Genomic DNA, 15410 nt, shown 5'->3' with positions numbered 1-15410 from the left:
AAGTCGACGTGAGGCCCAATCATCACCAGAACTGTGAATGAGTCTGAAATCGTACCTGAGATTTCCTTGCCTTTATTGTGAAGCCAGGAAATGGCTCGGGTGCATTTCAACTTAATCTCCGGAAGGATCCAACTCCGGATCCCGCACGCACATCGCCAGCGCTGTGTAAACGTGGGAGTGTGCGCGCATGTACCCGACTAGAGGGAGTCACACAACCATAAAAGTCAAGTGTGTTAAAGGTCAAGAGCAGGTTGGTGATGTTGGAGGCGACTTTGATTGACAACTCAAAGGGTGCGAATCAGATGGGCGAAAAGACAAACGGCGAAAACAACTAGAAAGGATAACAGTAATGGGAAGCCTGTGTTTCAAAGTGTTTTACTTTGCTCCAGTCTAAATTGTGAATGTGACAGCAGAGCTCATTGGTCAAAATCTACAAAAATAAATAATTTACATACAAAATGGCAGACAAGCAGTCTTTCTTTTCACAAATAGTTTTGTCCCCCCACCAAATGTCTGCACGCACGCCACCATTTTAAAAATTCCTCCAAAGTCTATAAATCTTTTTTTTCTTTTTTCTTTTTTTAAAACCATGATCCTTCCACTTTATTTGGGGTCGTTTCTTTTTCTGTGATCCATTCATGCATACTGTAGGTGGCGCAGCCCCTCCCACAATGGACACAAAACTCATCCTGACAGTCCAGAGTAGATCACGTTGGAAAATACCCACGCGCAGATGGCACCACACGCAAAGATGCCGACAGGACACTCACAGGAAGTGACATCGCACGTATCCCTTTCCACGCCGCGTGTAAAAGTCAACATATCATCCCAGTGTGGCGCTTTTTGTGTGAGCAGAAACGGACGTCTTGTGTGTTCGCATTTGACGCCGTGGTCAAGGGAATTGCCAGATATGAACTTCAACGTAGCAATCTCAGGAGCGCAATGTTCCGACTACGACCTCGTGCGTCAAAGCTGCTCATAACAACGTCATTCTTTTGTTCACAATCTTGGGCTCAGAAACATAAGGATCGTTTGAAAGGGGGCACACGCGCGGTCACATGAGCTCAGGTAAAAATGCGTTCCAGCTCAGGTCCTCGGCGGCTTGGCAATACATTCAGCAAATGACATCACGACCAGCCTCGAAGGCTGTCTTGGCACTATCCAGGAAAGCAGCGTTGCCACGGCGATGCCTAAACTCAAGGTCCTTGGGAATCCGTTCAGGGAGTCAAAACTTACGCCAGAGGAATCCCGGGAAGCGGCGGTGCCCACTCACACGGGCCTGAAGTGCAACGTGCGGTCGTCGCGGTCAGAGGCGGCCAGTGTTCTGGCGTAGCACTGCACAATCTTGTGGTCCAGACTCAGCTGCAGCGGGATGCTGTCCAGTGGCTTGGGGTCGAGGTCCAGCATGGACACTGAGTAGGAGAAGGCGGGCATTCGGGACGACAGGAAGTCCTGCAGGCGACGCTGAGCGGCACACAAGCTGAAAGTCCGTTGCGCCAGAGTTAAAGCGGTGAGCCAGAAAGGACGGCGAGCACAAGCGCAGCGTATTTGAAACCAGCTCCAAATTTGGGCACTCACGTGTCCTGGTCGTCGTCATCCTGGTCATTGGTGGCGCTGGGCACGAGGGCGACCATGATGGAGCAGTCCTTGGCCGTCATGGCGACGCGGTACTGATGCACCTGAAGGTGAAATGGAAGTGGGCGGGGCCAGCTGGGCAGGCGTTGCCGCCACAGCAACACATTTTGTCTCACCTTCGACACGGCAAAGTCCAGCGAGCCGTCATCCTCCGCGGGACACTTCTGGAGACGCTCCAGGAAGGCCTCGTTGTACGGACCGTCCACCTGGAGGCTGGTCCTGGGGGGCGGGGTCACAGGAAAGCAAGTCAGGACCATGTCTTTCCCATACTTTGGAAACTTTCCCATATGCGACGCCATAAATGCAAATGTTTTTTTGATTCACAAACGACTCTCGCACTCAATCCTGAAACAATTTCTGAAACTTTCATACTCAATCTTGACTTTTTCACTCAAGCTACTGTTCTCTTGAGTTTTCTTTTTTTGCATACACATGACTAAAAGACCCACACGCAGACAAACAAGTTTTACTTTTACTTTTTTTTTTTGTTGACTCAACTAAAAGCTCTCACACTCAAATATTGACATTTTCCACTCACCCGCACGACTCGAGTGCTAATGCTTTTTTTCCTCTCATGTAGTCTTGCACACTCGCTCCACTGACACTTTTACAGACAACGCTGACATTTTCCCCTCGCACACAATTGAAAGACACACTCGCACCGCTCTCACATTCACTTTACGGCACGTCACTCGCTTTCTCGATTGCGATTGCCTCCTGTGCCAATCACCTCTCCTTGGGGAAGTCACGCAGGTGTTGTTCCACTCGCCGGTAGAGCGGGTAAAGGCCTTCGATGTTCAAGTTGTCCAGCATTTGCGTGCGCAGGATGCGGGACAGAACGCTTTCGCTGGGCAAACCTTGAGAGCCTGCGTACAACAGCAACACGATCAGCGTGTTGGCTGGGGGAAACAATTCGGAAAATCTATTTCGCCCGTGCCGCGAGATCGTCTCGCGACGTGCCGTCAAAGCATTTAGTCCGCCCGGAAGACGAGCAGACCCCGCGTGGAGACGTCAACATTTGCGTCATCCGCATGACAGCTGGCACCGTTTTCATCAAGGTGTTGCACCAAGAGGACGTGCTACGTCACCAGCACTTAGCCAGTGTCGTTTTCGTCAAGATGACAAACGGGGATCGAAAAAGTGGCGACGGGTGTGCTTTCACCGTATCGCTGTCGCTCCTTGTTGAAAAGACTGGCCTCGCAGAAAGTCCGTCCCTCCTGCCGTCGTTCTGCCACGCCGCCGCCACCGCTAAGTAGGGCGTTGACCAGCACCTGCGCAGTGAAACTCTGCCAGCTCAGCGACCCGGAACGCCAACAGGGCTTGGCGGGCCAGCGCTCACCTGGATGAAGTCGCTGAGGACGGCTTTGCCGCTCACGTGGATGCAGTTGGCGTACAGGAAGTAAGGCCGCAGGTGGTAGAGCAGAGAGTTGAGGTCTGACGAGTCCTCGCCGGTGCACTCTTTGCTGGCGTATATGCACTGACCCCCCTGACACACACACACACACAGAAATACAGACAGACACACACACGTTTGTTTCTGTCTTTTGCAGCTGAATCAAAAGGAGCCAAGTGGGGAAGGGGCGACTTGGGTCCATTTTTGATTGAAACCCGTTGCCTGGCAATGACGTTGATTGCTTTTAGTTGTCCTACGAGTACTGAATTAACCAAATTCTCTCAAATGTGCCACAAGCGTTTGAGTCATTACGAGGGATGGACAAAGGCTAGTTGCGGCAAAAGCGCACCTTGAAGATTTTGAAGTTGTTCTGAGGTTCTTCGATGAGCTGGCGGACAGCAAAGTGCATCCTGGCTCTGCTCCTGCGGGAACAAGCGGCGGGCGAGGCGTCACGCAGCCCGCCAAAGGTATTTGCTCATTGGGTGGCGGCCCACTCACCCCGAGAACAAGTCGAGCGGGCAGTAGAGGCTGCGTCTCTTCCAGCGCCCGCTGGCCACCTGTCAAAGCCAAAGCACGTTACGAGTGGCCTCGGCGGTGGCGTTGCTGCTGCGCCCAGCCCAAGCCCACCTTGTAGTGTTGGTGCATGCAGAAGCGACACACTTTGCTCTTGATGTCTCGGCTGATGTGCTTGGCGGACGGCAGGAAGCCGCACTTGGGCTGAGGCGCACACACATGTACAAGGCGCGAGCGCCGTCAATGTGCCATGGTTACCAGCCTTTCTTGCATCAATTCATCGGATACAAATTGATTTTGAACTCATTCGTTGCTCCAATATCCATGAGGTAGACGATTCGTGCACTGCCGACAATGTTTGCAAAGGTCTTGTTTGGATTCCCCGGCAAATATCAGCGGTCCGCTAGCACAAAAGCCAACAGAAACGGCAGGTGGGCCGATGCCTGTCGCGAGGCACGGCTTGGAGCGCTCTCACGTCTTTTGAGTGACATGCTTTTGTACCTCGGCGCAACACTCGCCGCCGCCTGCGTCATTCGGATTCTTCTTTGGGTAGGGTCATGTTTGAAACGGGTTATTCGGATTCCTCTTTGTGGCGGGGCTGCGTTTGTGACCTACCAAACAAAGGTGACGTGCGCGAGCGCTTACCTTGATTTCCACGCAGAGCGGCGGCATGTGCGCGTGCTGAGGGAGGCCGGGCCACGTCAGGTTGGGCAAGCACAGCGCGCAGCCACTGTAGATGTCCATCACTTTGTCGCGGCGCCATGCTAACGCACACACACACGTGTCAGTGAGCGGCTTGTTTTGTTGGCCAACGTGCTCGTTGCTGTCTTACCAGGTCGTTGATGTTGAACTTTGATGGAGAGCTGCCGCACAAACTCCAGCGGCAGCTTGACCACTTCCTACGAGCACAACAGAAAATCTTCATTTTTGGTGTAATTTCCGCCTCATAGCTTTGCACTTTTTGTTTTCCCACCAATGACTTTCTTTTGGCTATAATGTTACTTGATTGTCTTATTTTCAATGAATATTTGTGGGATTGTTAATTTTCATATTTTTCTTAAACGTGTCTAATATTTGTGTAATTTTGGCATTTTTAATACTAAGCCGTGCAAAAGGATTCGCAACCAAGTACTGAGTGTATTAATGGACATTTTCAAATGTTCGATTTTGTTTTGCTGTTATAAATCTTTTTTTTTTTACTTGGTCTGAGGAGATATTCAATTTTTTTTGAGTTTTCTTAAGCTGTAAGCCATAATCAGCAATATTAAAATAATAAAAGGCTTGCAATATTTCAGTTGATTTGTAATGAATCCAGAATGCATGACATTCTTGTTTTTTTAATCGCATTTATCACAATATTCTAATTTCCTGAGACAGTCCAGTATGTTGTCATTAGAACATTAAATAATAGTTTCAAACATGTAAATAGTATATTAACATGTAGTATAAATGACATACAGAAAATAAGGTATAAATAATATAAATATGATACATGTACGTGTGTCTGTGAGCGTGTGTGCGTAACATAAGTAGTTGTAGTTTAAGTATCCATACTGTGAATGTTTTTAGAGCTCTTATTATTATAACAACGTTTTTATAACAAGGTACAAGTGTACATACTGTAAATATGTTTTTAGAATTCTTATTATAACATTTTATAGCATTTAAAGAAAGGCTTGCTCTGAGCCGCACGTCAAAACAAGTAGAAAAGAGGGACTTGTGATGCTATCAAAACGAGGAATTCAGACAAAAGGGTCGCTGTTCCACTTTATATGGACCCCAACTGAATGAGTCTAACGTAAAACAGAGGAACTTATTTACGTGATACGTAAGCTTTAAGGGATGTGATGATGATAATGAAGACAGCTACAGGATTTTTTTTTTTTTTTTACGTACGCCCTGTTGACGCCTCAGGGCCAACGCACCGCGTCTGCAACATTCAAAGAAGAAACAATATTGCATTTTATCCAAGCCAGACGTCAGATGACTGACCCGATAACGAGAACACTGCGACTTCTTGTCTTCCGATGATCTTTTTTTAAAGCAAAAAAAAAGTTGCTAAAAAAGGCCCCATGAAGACTTCTTTGGGATCTCCGAGAAGGCTTCCAACATTCAGTGTTGATATTCGGAGAGACGTTGTCGTCAATGTTTCCTGCGGTTCCTTATTCGGAGCATTTTGCCAATGATGGACGAAGCAAAACAACTTTAGCAACGTATTTTCCCTCCAGTGGGAACGTTCAAGACTATTAACGCTACGTGGGCTAAGCCCTTTCCTTCAGAATCAAACCTCCCTCAGCCAAAATGTAATCCCGAACTCAAAATGTTTGCATTTCAGGTCACAAAACGCGCTTGGAAACATTGTTTAAACACACTCAAAAGTGAATTTTCTCGCAGTGGCTCACGGCATTCTCATCATGCGTGCAAGCGGGCAGGCGCCTTACTCCGCTGTGGATGAACTTGTCGCCCAGCAGGCAGCTCATCACGTTGGAGCTGAAGTCCACGATGTTTTGGATCTGCCTGAAGGCCTGCTCTGCCGTCTGGAAGGCACACACAACACACACGCTCATACATTCGAGTGGCACATGCTTGTCAAACTATCGCGTATCAAGAGAAAGTACAACTTGGACCGAGATGACTTTTGAGGACGCTCGTCTTCAAGCGTCCGAGGGTTCCTTCAAAGGCGCTTGACTCTTCTAAACAGATTATTTCCGTTTCCATCACCTCGGTGAGTCCACACCAAGACAAACCGGGTGAACGCACCAATGATTGGGTGTGTGAGAAGTTGAGGCGCTTTCAAAAACAATTTCAGTAAAAAGCGCACGCACGCGTGTGTCACGTCATGTCAAGGCAAGCAGGGGAAAACAAAAGCACCAAAAAGAAACATTGCTTTACCTGTGGCGGGTTTTCAGAGTCCTCGGTGGGATATTTGAGCAGGCGAAGAACTTTGGACAGCTGCGAGGAAGCACAGTAGGATTCAAAATATGCAGATTTGACGGCACCGTTCAATTCATGACATCATAAAAAGAGCGCTGAGTGGCAATGCTGAGATGTCTTCGTCTATCAGAGGTGCAAAACTAGGTGCAAAGTCATCGATTAGCAAGTTAATGACAACTACTTGTCATTACCAAATTCAACAGTCATGGGGAAAAAACACAAAAGGTGCATCGTGTGACAAACAGACTGGTAAAAAAACAAAAAACACGGAATGCCTAAAATGCTACAAGTGTTTTTTGTTTTTTTTTCAAATGATAACATCAAGGACAATGACTCAATAACTGCTCCAACTCCATTTTTTTCTCATGTTTGCCCAAAGGTACCTTCAATTGTATCCAGCATTAAAAATAAACAAAACATTGGAAACACAAGACTGCTTTTCCACAACTGTGTACCGTATATTTCGGGCTATAAGTCGCAGTTTTTTTCCCATAGTTTGGCTTGGGGTGCGACTTATACTCAGAAGCGACTTATATGTGAAATTATGAACACATTATTATTTGATCATTAAGATATTACTTACTTACTAGTATATCACTTCACGTGTTATTTTCACACTAAACTGCATCTACTTCCAAAGTCAGTTGAGTTTTTTTTTTTTTACAAGTGACACAGTGGATGAAGATTTCGATGGATTTAATGATTTGGAGTGACACGGATGGTTTGATAAACTTGTTATTTATGTTATAGTTATTTGATATATAGTTTATATATACTCATATAGGCCTGTGGAATAATTGGAACCGTAACTGACGACGAGTCTGACGTCAGCGCCGCATTTACTTCCGGAGTCAGCGGAGTTGTTTATAAGTGACACAGAGGACGAAGATTTCGATGGATTTAATGATTTGGAGTGACACAGATTGTTCGATAAACTTATTTGTTATTTGAATAATTCTTAATATGTTACGTCAGTCATGTTCTCAGTTCCTCTTTTATGTGTTTATGTAACGTTAGCATACTGTACCGTTCAGCCTGTTGCCTATTAATGTTTGTTTTGGGTGTTGGATTTTGTCAAATAAATTTCTCCCCAAACTGTGACTTGTACTCAGGTGCGACTTATATATATGTCTTTTTCCCCTTTATTGTGCATTTTATGACTGATGCGACTTGTACCCCGGTGCGACTTATAGTCCGGAAAATACGGTAATCGACACAGTCCAAGAAGTCAAAATCAGAGGACGTTTTTTCCCCCTCATTGAAGCAGCGCAAAGGCTTCAAAAGCTCGAATGTGTCTCTTGTGTAGTCACAGCGCAAATAAACAAACAAATGGAGGAACCAAAGCAGGTGTGGTGTTTTGGAACGTGTGCTGTCATCACTTGTTGCTCAACGACGGCATGCTCGGGCTGGTCCGGCCGGCGCCTTGAGGGGATGGGGTGGGGGGGGCGCGTGTCCCTGAACAACCCACGCGCTTCAGCTCGGCTCGGCCGGCTGCCACCGGACCAGAGAGCACCTTCGGGATAGTCCGTGATGACAGCCCACCTGACGCCCACCCCACTGAACGTGCACATCGGACGTGACGGTTATTTGTGACGTTTGGACGCGCATTCTCATTGTATTGTGGCCAAGCTAGCAAACCAGCCCAAGTGCGCTTCGTAGATCCAAATCCCCCCGGTCCGGTGGTGACACTTCCGCCGTGCGCTTTCAAGTCACAATCATCCCCGGGAGGTTTCTACCAGACTATCCCGGCGAGTTGAGGCCGGCTGAAGGTGAGACAAAGTGTCAAGCGGCGGTCCGGAAGCCGCAGCCGGTCCGAGCACTTTAGCTCAACTTGGCTAGCCGACTGACTCACCTGTACGTGGGACACAACCAGGCTCTTGTTGCCCTCGCCGTGGTAGCGCCAGTCGTTTTCGTCCATCTTGTCCAGCTCCATCGCCTTCGGCGGCGCCGGGTGAGTTTAGACTCTAGCGAGACGGCCGCTTCGAAGTCCTCCAACTAGTTGTGAGTCGGACAGTTAGCAGTGCATTGACACACTGACTTCTGCCACAACCTGCCGGCTAGCGCCTCATTGCGCACACCAACTTCCGCTTACGTTTTCAAAGTACAGACACATATTTTAATATTACGCTGACGTATCGGTTGATTTAGCATAAACTCAACAACATACATTGTTTTTTTATGTTTAAGTCCTAAATTATACAGTAAAATGCATTTTAAAGTGGTTTAAGAACACGTAGGACTGTATTACCACGGATATTTGCTGACGACGGTCTTAATTTTGGTAAACGGTTTGACTTGGTCCCACAGGTGAACTATATTAACTTGACGTATAGCTTTGATTGACTGATTGACCAGCCAATTGGCGTTACTGATGTACTTACTGCACTCTGATTGGCCAGGCTCTTGGGTACCGACGAACTTCCGTGTTTTCTGTCATAATCGCGAAGTGGAAACGTCGAGTTGATCATATGATCGACGAGTAATTATAGCCCTGGCGTAAAATAAGCCCCCATATGGCTTTTATTTTGAAAGTCCAGTCTTATTTGGGACCCTAGAAAAAATGTATATAGGGTCCATAATATTTCCATGCACACATCCATGTTTCTTGTCAATAGAATAGAACCTGTTAACGTCAATTCTTTTCACAGTTAATTTCCCCCGTCTTTTCCATACGTTGAAAATTAGAGAATCCCTTGAAAGGGATATATAGTGTGTTCCGTGTTCAATTTGAAATAAAGTCCTGCTGGAAATTTACACTGATGGAAAGAAGGTAGTTGTATAGAATCTTCATACTATGAAAGCGATCATTGGCCCTTACCTACTGTAATCAAGTTTGACAAACTGAACATGTGACTTGTGATAATTCCAAAATCTTTTAATTTGTATAAAAAAAGCCCGCCCTCCACACTCACATACAAACACTATGAGACAATTCTATACAAGACAAACGGTACAGAGGACGTGATCTCTCCTGTTGGTGGGCCCGAGCGAGGTGTGGGAGTTTCCCACTTCTGACAGGAGTGGAAAGCGCGCATATTGGTGCTTGCTCACAGTCTGTGGATTTTGTGTTTCTCGTGGCCTCAGTCCATGCCCCCGTTGTCGTGCTGCTTGTACGTCTGAGTCACCAGCGTCCCTGCAAAGGAGCAGCGTACCGCTTGTCAAGCAGCGCTCAAACAGAAGCACATTTCCTCACAGAGTGGCGGGGAACGCTACAATCATCCACATATTGACATGTCAAATGTTGCAAATTCAACCTGTTCTTGGGTGGTGGTTGTTTTTTCAAAATGTATACTCTGTTGTCTGAAATCTTAATTGTGTCTTTCAGGTCTATGTCACCCTAAAATATAAATATGAATAAATAGGTCCATGTCAAAAATGCCACAAGATTCCGCCAAAACGCTTGAACGTTTACAAATGATCGGGCCAAGGACATTTGTTTTTCACTGGATGCAAATTAACCATAAGAATTGCACAATCATGACACTAAACAGCCATTGCCACTGTTTCTTAAATTCTGCCAATTTAGGAGCACAATCATATGTTGAAGTGAGAAATTCTATCAAGTACTTCTGATCTACAAATGCATATAATTCCATTTATAATCTTTCTGAAGGAACCAATATACATTAACGGTTAAAACTGGCAACATTTTTTTCAAGAGGAATGACTTGTTTTCAACTATCTGTCAGAAAATCTCTATATTTGTTATTTGTTTCAGTGGAGGTCATTGCTGTTCAAAAAAAAAAAGGACAAATTATGGCAAAAGTTTCCACTGTGTGTGTGGTGTTTTTTCTGAGCACATTCTGGTTAAGAAAAATGACCCTTAGCTGTACAATAGGCTCTTAATGTGTAAGTAGCAGGAGACTGTCAACGGTTGCTGATGTACAAGAAAAAGCCATGGTTAGGGTGGGGTTAGTCTACTAAAGAGGACAAAAAAAGGACAGGAAGTGAGCAACAGCACACCCAACAAGGTCAAAGGAGACAGGCGAGGCGAGGTGAGGTGAGGCAGGGCGGGGCCGAAGCGGGTGCAGGGAGCAGGAGGGCCAAGCGGGCGGGCGGGCGGGCGGTCGGTCAATCATCAGTTACCACCAATTTGTGTTTTTGTTTGGGGCATTTGACAGTAGTCAAAACGCACTCTGGACACATGACGCGTGTAGAAAAGGCACTTCCACTTGGCTGATGGGGGGTACTTTCATTCACTGGACACTTCATTAGGTACACCTTCCAATGCAAACCTGGACATTTGGACATTTCCGTTCCAAAACTCTAGCTGTGCATCAAATGAACAACTGGATTAGCACATCATTCAAATATGGTGCAAATCCACTTCAAAGTGTGGATTTGATTTGGTTACAGAGCGCTTGCATAGGGGCCCAATGGGACCCGCCAGATTCAGCGGATGGAGAATGCGGTTTGGGACATGCATTAGCGCCGCCAACAAGAATGCAATGAAACAACATGGCCTGGAAGGTTAATGTTGGCTCACCATCATGAGATTGTGCTGGTGTTTCTAATAAAGTCTCCAATGTCTCAGACTCTAGCTTTACACCAAGCAGGCTTGTCAAACTTTGGAGCTCCAAGACTCGTTCACAGGGGAGCCATTTTTCCAAAGACTCTGATTTTGAATCTGACTCCTTTGATTTTGGTTTTGTGTTGTCATTTTGAGCTCGGTTTGAGAAGCGCTGCTTTGGCAATTGATGTTGATTGGACTTGGGGGTGCAGTAGGGAGGGGGAGCAGCACAGAGGAGACAGGCTGAGCTGTCAATCAGCAGAGCTTAGTGGAGCAGAAGGACCAGCAAGACCAGCACACTGCCCCCTGTCAGCCAGCATCAGTGGCAATGGCACGCTTACCTGTGGCCAGGCCCCCCTCTGCCCTGCCCTTCATCCCTCCTCCTCCTCCACTGCCGCCTCCTGGGCCCGAGCCGGCCAGGACCTCCATGGCGAAGGACGGCCGCTCGCCGCCCCTGTAGGGCTTGGGCCTGAAGGGGAAGTCTTTGTCTTTACCTTTGGAGCCTTTGGGCCGGCCCGCCGCCTTCTTCTTAGACTTGCCGTCGCCCTTCACGCCCAGCAGGGGGTGCACTTCTGCAAAAGGCGGATCGAGAAGAACAAATAAGCAGCCGTGTTCGCAGAATAATCGGACAACGCTGAGCGTTCATTGTCATTAGCGATGGTCGACGCGCTGATCGGGCCTGGGAAGGGAGGCATCTATTTTACGCAGGAGTTCACGGGTCCGGGTAGATTTTCTTTCTTTCTTTCTTACCATCAACTGGCACCCCCTGCAGTTCGATGTTGGTAGTGCGTGCCTTCTTCTTGGCCGGGGCTCCATCGGATGACGGCGGCCGCTGTTTCTTGTCGCCGCCCGCCTGCGCCACCTCCTCGGTGGCGCCCGTCTGGGGCGTGGAGTCTGGCGGGGGACCGAAGGGGTTCTCCTCTGGGTCCTCCACCTCGGGGGCGATGGGAAGGTACAACAAAGCCTTGTAATCCTCCAGCTCCTCGTCGCTGCACCAAACACAAGGCGCCATGACGGTTACACAACTTGACATTCCATTCATTTTGCCATCCAAGGCGTTTGGACCCGAGTGTGTCACGTGCGGCGAAGTTGACGAATGCCGTCGGCGCGATTAATCTTCCTCACCTGCTGCAAAATGCCACAATGGGGTCCACCGTTGTGACGTCCACCTCCTCGTCCTCAGCCGCGTCGGCGCCTGCCACGTGGGCCACACGCGTCCCCGGTTAGAAGCGGCGAGAGCGAAATGTGTTGCGATGACGGCAACTGTACCTGTCTGCTCGGGTTCGCTCTTGTCCTCATCCTCAATGTCAAACTCGGACTCTCGCTCCTCGTACTCAACGTTCTCATCCAGCTCTTTGAAGTCTGGCGCAAAAGCGCTCCAATTCTCCTGCGGGTGGGAAGCAGCGGTTTGCCGTTTTTCCCAATGTTGTGCAGCTCTTCTTTTCAAACCAAGGACCGGGCGATTGCACAAGTTTTCTGCCAAAGGGAGGACATGCGGGCCGGCGGACTAACCACTTGGTTTTGGGCCCAGATGGACACCACGCCGCTTGAGATGGAGGCAATGATGGGGCGCACGGGATGCCACTGCGGAGAAGAGGAAAGTGGCGTGAGTGTCAAGAGCGAGCAGCGGCGCAAACGGCTGGCCAGCGGGTCCTTACAGCCACATCTAGCAGCAGCTCCCCTCGGGTGCCGTGCAGGATCTTGACCAGGTTGCCGATGCTCTTCTCCCAGATGTAGAGGGCGTGCTGGCGAGCCGAGCCGGCGACAATGTACTCGCCGTCCCCGGAGAAGCAGCAGCGCTTCCACGGAGTCCTGAAGGACGCTAAGACGCGGTAAGAGGCTTCCCCGCCGCAGTAACGCTCAAGTCGGGGAGGGTCCGGGCCCACCTGTTGACCAGATCTTGGAGCTTCTGCATGGGTTCGGGTTCGCCGTCGCGGCCGCAGGTCAGGATCTCCCTGCCATCGTAAACCCGGATGATGCGGTCCGCCGTGTTGATGAGGAAGCAACTGCAAAGTCAGACAGCTGTCATCCAAATATGCATTTTTGGAAGCTCCTGTCTTCTTGAGTTCTTCCATTGCAATGACAATGACCAGCTGCTGCTTCACGTTTGTTTGATGCCAACGACACGTTTTCTTCGAGGAAACGCCTTGTTTCGGAAAATATAAGAAAAAAAGATTTTCCAATGGCCACTTACCTGTGTGCGTGTGTGCATTTTTTTATATCCGTATAAGTAAATCATTTGATTTAAAAAATACATATGTATTTTTCTATTCTTTAAATGTAGACTATTACACAATTATTAGTCGTGATATTTTGGGCCAGTGAATTTTTTTAAAACCCTGAGGTTGAACAGGGATGAGAAAGGCAAATGAAAAAAGTAGCGCCAAAATGCTGCCGAAAATAAGGCGGCTGTTGTCGCAATACTGCTGCCAGCCAACCATAAAAAAACAATTTTCTGAACGGATCTACACGATTCGCGAAAATGATACTCTCGACAGAAAAAAAACACGGAAATCCGCGGATCCGCGGAAGATTCCCATCCCTGGGTTGAAGTAAAACTCAAGTCTCAAAAAAGGACAAATCATAGCAGTTGACTGTTTGATTGTTAGGTGCTGCGTCCTCCTCTCACCTGCCCTTGCGTGCAAATTCAATGGATTTGATGGCGGTGGTGTTGCTGGTGCCGGTGGTCACTCGGAACGACGCCACCAGGTCCTGAGTGTCCGTGTTCAACACCAAAATCTGCACGGCGCAAGCGTTTCCTCATCAGCGCGAGCGGGATTCGACGAAATACACGAGCGTCGGGCCGTCTCGGCCAGCTGACCTTTCCTTTGGCGTTGCCCGTGTAGATGTACTCGCCCCGCCGGTCGAAGGCCGCCACCACGTTCAGGTCCGAGTCGTCGTCCACGGGCAGCACCACATGTTTGGAGTCGGACAGGGTGAGCAGCACTGGCGCCGACTTCATGGGACACACCAGCACTTTGTCCCTACAAATGTGGATGTTTGACTCAAAACAGGCAGCTCTCCGAGAAGCAACGGGAAGAACAAGGACTTGTCATGTGATAGACTTGCATGTCTCTTGGGTGGCACTGCAGCTTGAGGATGGGCGAGGGGAAGCGGAAGCGCTGGTCGCAGTCGCCCGTCAGGACGTCCCATTGCGACACAATGTTGTCCGTGGACGCACTCACCAGCTTGTGGCCGTCTCGACTCCAGCTGGAAGTAAGACACGCACATGAACTAATTCACTGGCAGTTCAGTTGAAACAGTTCTTTGATGTCTATAGCCGCCAATGGCAGCGAATGACTTAAAGGAGACATCTCATGGAAAATCGACTTATTTTGCTTTTTAAAATCATTTGTTTGTTCCGCCGATGTGTCGTCTTACTATAAAGAGCAGACGGGATGGATGTGAGCACTGATGATCTTGGCGATGCCGCGCGTCAGGAAATCCCAGATGACAATGCGGCCGTCGTTGCAGCCCACCGCCAGGAGTGTCCCCCAGCGGTTGAAGGTGCAGGTGAGGGCCATACTGATGCAGTCCAGCGTTCCATCTGCCTCCTGTCAAATGCAAACACAACGGGAGCCAAGCCCTGGTTACACCCGCATACATTTTCCCAAGACTGTCGCCTGTGCTTTACCTCAGGATAGTTCTGTCCAAAAGATTCTAGGGGAGAAAAAAGGAGCAATAAGCATGGACAGATTCTCAACATGATTCAAACTTTCAAAACGACACTTTAGTCATTGTATGAGGGATAGGTAATTGTCATAGCTGTTCTTGAATGCTCAAGGTAATTACAGTGGGGCAAATATATATATATATATATATATATATATATATATATATATATATATATATATATATATATGACATCTATTTATATGAGCTAACGTCACTCACAATGCACCAACCGTCGACTTTTTAAAACACTTCCGTCAAAATACTTATCTGGTACGTCTGTTATTTCAGTCAGCATAGCAAGCGTGATCATTTATTTGGGTCATTTAATGTGCTCGGCTATCTCACGATGCTAACCACAACAAACACTTGACCATTTTTAGCAAAGGCGTGATCATTTCAAGCAAGTAAGAATTGTCTTTGGTTACCGAGCAGCTCAAGATTCATTGTGGGCCGAACGAGGGTCCGACGATATCCACTAACTACACTTTAAGCAGTATTTTCGTCAATTCTTGGTCGTACTTCCACTTTCGTTGTTTCAACTCGGAGACCCGCCGAGACCACGGGAAAGACCCCAAACAATGCGACCAAGAATATGCCTGCACCAAGTAAGGCGATCAACAAATGGTACGAATTATATCAAACTTTCTCTCGTTTATTTTCCAACTGGTTATCATATGATATCGTAAAATAAATATCTCCTTAAATTTGTAGTCGTTTTTTATTGCCTGTCTTGATTCTGCGAGAACTGGC

The 15410-nt window shown here is 47.9% G+C and overlaps 2 protein-coding genes across 3 annotated transcripts; both read right to left on the bottom strand.

The window, feature by feature from the left end:
* Nucleotides 1-358: 358 nt before the first annotated feature.
* Nucleotides 359-8537, bottom strand: ippk (inositol 1,3,4,5,6-pentakisphosphate 2-kinase). Its single transcript, XM_037251862.1, has 14 exons — nucleotides 8328-8537; nucleotides 6434-6493; nucleotides 5983-6078; nucleotides 4374-4440; nucleotides 4187-4305; nucleotides 3656-3745; nucleotides 3527-3585; nucleotides 3378-3450; nucleotides 2975-3121; nucleotides 2798-2906; nucleotides 2366-2501; nucleotides 1752-1854; nucleotides 1579-1679; nucleotides 359-1480 (listed from the first exon to the last, which is right to left on the bottom strand). Exons 1-14 carry the CDS (start codon nucleotides 8406-8408, stop codon nucleotides 1270-1272), a joined length of 1452 nt encoding a protein of 483 aa, XP_037107757.1. The 5' UTR covers nucleotides 8409-8537; the 3' UTR covers nucleotides 359-1269.
* Nucleotides 8538-9332: 795 nt separating this feature from the next.
* rbbp5 (retinoblastoma binding protein 5) lies at nucleotides 9333-15247 on the bottom strand. Of its 2 annotated transcripts, none has more exons than XM_037251860.1 (14): nucleotides 15086-15247; nucleotides 14620-14645; nucleotides 14367-14539; nucleotides 14055-14195; nucleotides 13807-13969; nucleotides 13615-13724; nucleotides 12872-12991; nucleotides 12644-12797; nucleotides 12498-12569; nucleotides 12255-12372; nucleotides 12111-12180; nucleotides 11736-11974; nucleotides 11327-11557; nucleotides 9333-9608 (listed from the first exon to the last, which is right to left on the bottom strand). In XM_037251860.1, the coding sequence occupies exons 1-14, from the start codon at nucleotides 15102-15104 to the stop codon at nucleotides 9556-9558; spliced, it is 1689 nt and encodes a 562-aa protein (XP_037107755.1). In that variant the 5' UTR covers nucleotides 15105-15247; the 3' UTR covers nucleotides 9333-9555. The 2 variants fall into 2 exon arrangements, with proteins under 2 accessions (XP_037107755.1, XP_037107756.1); XM_037251861.1 differs by having other exon boundaries at nucleotides 11480-11557; nucleotides 15086-15246.
* Nucleotides 15248-15410: the final 163 nt, after the last annotated feature.

Source organism: Syngnathus acus, chromosome 5, assembly GCF_901709675.1.
Source record: "Syngnathus acus chromosome 5, fSynAcu1.2, whole genome shotgun sequence".
Taxonomy (NCBI): domain Eukaryota; kingdom Metazoa; phylum Chordata; class Actinopteri; order Syngnathiformes; family Syngnathidae; genus Syngnathus; species Syngnathus acus.
The sequence above is the reverse complement of the archived record's forward strand: the minus strand, read 5'-3'. Positions and strand labels throughout refer to the sequence as shown.

What these genes read in the sequence shown, in the direction of transcription:
- ippk (XM_037251862.1), bottom strand. Translation starts at nt 8,408, where the DNA reads ATGGAGCTGGACAAGATGGACGAAAACGACTGGCGCTACCACGGCGAG. An exon ending in AGTTCAACATCAACGACCTG is followed by an intron (nt 4,306 to 4,373) that starts GTAAGACAGCAA and finishes TGTGTGCGTTAG; the next exon opens with CATGGCGCCGCGACAAAGTG. An exon ending in CCGCTCGACTTGTTCTCGGG is followed by an intron (nt 3,451 to 3,526) that starts GTGAGTGGGCCG and finishes TTGTTCCCGCAG; the next exon opens with GAGCAGAGCCAGGATGCACT.
- rbbp5 (XM_037251860.1), bottom strand. An exon ending in CAGTGCCACCCAAGAGACAT is followed by an intron (nt 13,970 to 14,054) that starts GCAAGTCTATCA and finishes CCACATTTGTAG; the next exon opens with GGACAAAGTGCTGGTGTGTC. An exon ending in CGGGCAACGCCAAAGGAAAG is followed by an intron (nt 13,725 to 13,806) that starts GTCAGCTGGCCG and finishes TGCGCCGTGCAG; the next exon opens with ATTTTGGTGTTGAACACGGA.